This window comes from Arachis ipaensis, chromosome B05, assembly GCF_000816755.2.
Source record: "Arachis ipaensis cultivar K30076 chromosome B05, Araip1.1, whole genome shotgun sequence".
In the NCBI taxonomy this organism is placed as follows: Eukaryota; Viridiplantae; Streptophyta; class Magnoliopsida; order Fabales; family Fabaceae; genus Arachis; species Arachis ipaensis.
Window position 1 is genome coordinate 141,577,283 of NC_029789.2, and position 3,460 is coordinate 141,580,742.

The 3,460-nt window shown below is 35.8% G+C and overlaps 1 protein-coding gene across 8 annotated transcripts in view; it reads left to right on the plus strand.

Moving 5' to 3' along the window:
* The window catches only part of LOC107644525 (DNA (cytosine-5)-methyltransferase DRM2), a 10,977-nt gene that overhangs the window by 3,238 nt on the left and 4,279 nt on the right, over positions 1 to 3,460 (plus strand). The window contains exons 1-5 of one of the 8 annotated variants that reach the window (XM_016348397.2): positions 95 to 483; positions 788 to 829; positions 1,039 to 1,173; positions 1,842 to 1,941; positions 2,025 to 2,071. In XM_016348397.2, the coding sequence (XP_016203883.1) occupies positions 451 to 483; positions 788 to 829; positions 1,039 to 1,173; positions 1,842 to 1,941; positions 2,025 to 2,071 (357 nt within the window). In that variant the 5' untranslated portion in view covers positions 95 to 450. Of the gene's footprint in view, positions 1 to 94; positions 484 to 787; positions 830 to 1,026; positions 1,174 to 1,841; positions 1,942 to 2,024; positions 2,072 to 3,460 lie in introns of those variants that run through there. The other 7 variants (XM_021103037.1, XM_021103038.1, XM_016348396.2 and 4 more) reach the window with 7 other exon arrangements.

Genomic DNA, 3,460 nt, shown 5'->3' on the forward strand with positions numbered 1-3,460 from the left:
TGATGTTATATTTATATTTTTTCAGGTACTAATTATAATTTTGCAAGAGTTTAGAAGTTAACTCCCTTGCTTAATTTTAACAGTGTGCGAGGTTTATAGCATGTTTATTTTTCTAATTTCTGTGTGAAATCCATTGTTGTTTGGCCCGTTTAGTTTTTCTGTTGAAACTGGAGCAGCATTGTAATAGAGAGGATGGAATGTCTTGATGAGTAAAAAAGAGTCTTGTGCATGCAGCAATTCATTGGCCATCTCCAAACCCTTAAATGGAGCTCCGATTTGGGACGGATTAGTTGTTGGCCCCGCTGAATTGAGGGATACCATGGGAAAAAAAAGGGGTCTATTTGGGAGGTCAGAGCTGAAATGTAGTTGTTGTGATAAAACATTGTGTTCCCGAGAATCATATAATTAAAACCGTTGTTTGTTTGAGAGTTTTACAAAGGATGGGAGGAAATGATTCATGATGGAATCACAAAGAAAAACAGAGTAGAGTGATGCATATTTATGTGTTGGTATAATTACATGTTTTTTTTTCCCTACTAAATAAAGTTGGGATTTGGGAACTCCTTTGCTCTGTTCTATTGGATATGGTAGCTGTTCTGTGATCCTCTGTTCTTCAGTACTATTTCATGATAGTTGCTTGAGATGTAATTTCCCAATAATAATAATAATGATGATGATGATGATGATATGCTATCCATTTTGGACCTTTTTTCAACTGGTTGCTGGTTGGTGCTTTTGCATTCTTATAGCTTTGTAATATATGACCATTGTTTCTTTGTGTGGGCAGCCTGAAGATCTGTGTCTTTGCAAAGCTGAGAGATTGAAGATGGTATGATTTACTAGTAAAAAATATGTGTATTTCGTTTCATTATAGGTTACTTAGTCAAATCTTTAAGATGATCCTACCTTAGGGAGACTGGAAATGTTGTTTGAAAGAATCTTCTCCCCCCTTTTTTCCTTTTTCTTTTTCTTTTCGTAGTTTTACTTTTGCACTTAGCTTATGGCTTTGCTCCTTCTGATGTATAGGAAATATTGCAGGGTGGCGATGAGTCTGGTGGGGAGAGTGATAGCTTTGATTGGAACAGCGAAGATGAGCGTGAAATTGAGAACTTTCAGTCTTCTTCTTTACGTTTAACTGTTCCTAATGGAGCGGTTCTCACCGGGTCTGGAGAGGTAATGTTTTAGACGCTTATCTTTCTGTGTAAGTTTATCTTTGTGATCAGTTGAATGTCAAGGAAACAGATTAGAGGCCCAATTACCCAGAGAACAAGTGGAATATAAAATAAGATTGAAGGTTTCAACTACAAATTTTTTAAAAATATAATTGTATGAATGTTGTTAATACAATCCCTTTTATTGAAGGAAAAGGAAGGACAGTTAAGATTAATACACGTACATTTTCTGTAGAAATTATAGTACTCTTCTAAAGATGAAAGCTGGTGCAACTATAGTTTTATTTTGTCCTTTACTGGTTCTGAATGTTACATTGTAATCTTGTATGAATGATGTATAATTGACTAACAATTACAATTCAATATATGATTAGCTAACCTTGTAAGTCATTGCAGAAATATGCTTTTGAGAATTAAGGCCTTAGAAAATTGGTTTTATGCATATCATGTGTATTTAAAATTTGTAGAATTTATATGCTTATTTTTTCTTTGTTATTATTTAATGACTTGAATTTTATAAGGACATATTATGTGATTTTGCATCCACTATTTCTGTTACGCCTTGTACTGGAAATCATTATAAACCCAAACCAAATGTATGGATAAGACTCCGAAAAAGAAATGGAATTTTTAAAATGCTAACATGAAACTATCGTTTCTTCTCTTAAGGCAAGCCCCTCTGCAGGTCCATCTAATTCCAAGGTATTTGATCATTTCGTGAGTATGGGATTTCCCAGAGAAATGGTCTCCAAAGTAATCGAGGAATATGGTAATGGCACTACTTCACCAAATTTGAGTAAAAGATTTTGTAAGTTAGGTTCACAAGTAATGTTTGCTCTCATCAACATCCAGGTGAGGAAAATGAAGACAAACTACTTGAAGAACTTCTCTCGTACTCGGTGTGTTGATATTTTTTTTTTTGCTTATTTATTTATTTTTGTGTTAGTGTGTTAGGGACTTGGGTATTATGGGTGCTCAAAGTCCCACATCGAGTAGTATGGATGCTTGATGTTGTACATAAGGAGAGTGGTTCTTCCCCCTTAACAGCTAGCTTTTAAGGTGTGGTTTCCCACTTTCCTTAAATACTTAACAATGGTATCAGAGCATGGTTGTCGGCGCCACGGAAAGGGCTACCTATAGGCTGGATTAAGGTGAATACCGAATACTGATAGACCGTAGCAAAGTGGCTACCGTTGGGTCAGTATCGATAGAGTGAAGCCGCCGTGGACGTCGGCTCTCCAGGGCCGGTGTATTGTTAGGGACTTGGGTATTATGGGTGCTCAAAGTCCCACATCGAGTAGTATGGATGCTTGATGTTGTACATAAGGAGAGTGGTTCTTCCCCCTTAACAGCTAGCTTTTAAGGTGTGGTTTCCCACTTTCCTTAGATACTTAACATAGTGCCACCCATGGTATTGTCCATTGGAACTATTTCCTTGTTATATGCAGTACCATGTACCATGATGTAGTTGTCTCACCTCACCCACACATAATTTAAGAAACAGTTGTGTCCTAGTCATTGGCAATTTTTTCTTTGTTCTGGCATGTGTAAACAGCACATACTAAACTACATAATATATCAAAGATCATTGTGATTTTTTTCTCTCTTTAAATTCCTACTTGGGTCGTATAATTCAGGAATCAGGATCCACTCACCTACATTTTTAGTGTTATGCTACTAATATACAGTTTGCAATTTCGCACATTGGATATGTTAACATATTTTTGTTCATGTGTAAACTCTATTGGGTATAATTAAATCCCAGCTTCCACTCAATTTATATTGATATAAAATAAGTGGTAATGAAATAATGAATTAATTTTGTTGGTCAGGAAAAATGCATCTAAATTGTTTCTTTTGTCTCTGTCGTGGTATGGGATTTGGGGATGTCTTAGTGGCTTCTTAAGGCCTCATCATTTTCTTGTTAAAGGGGAACCCCTTTAAAATACGCTAAGGGCACACAAACAAGAATTTTTCTCCTTTTTTGTATTCCTACGGAATTATTACTTAATTAGTACTGGACTTTTACCAGTTTGTGTCTTGAGTTGCCTATATATAATCGAGTCTTAATACAACAGGGATAATATTTTGCAATCCCCGGACAAGTGACCTTTGTGAGCTTGTGGTTACCATGTTATTAAGAATTAATGTGGAAGAATGCCTTCACAAAATTTGGAGGTTCACTAGAGTATTTTAAACAAGTATTCTGTTTCCCATGTTTATATGAACTAATTGTGATTGCATTTTTTGTCCCCCCCCCCCCCCCCCTCTGTTTTCTTTTTTTTTTT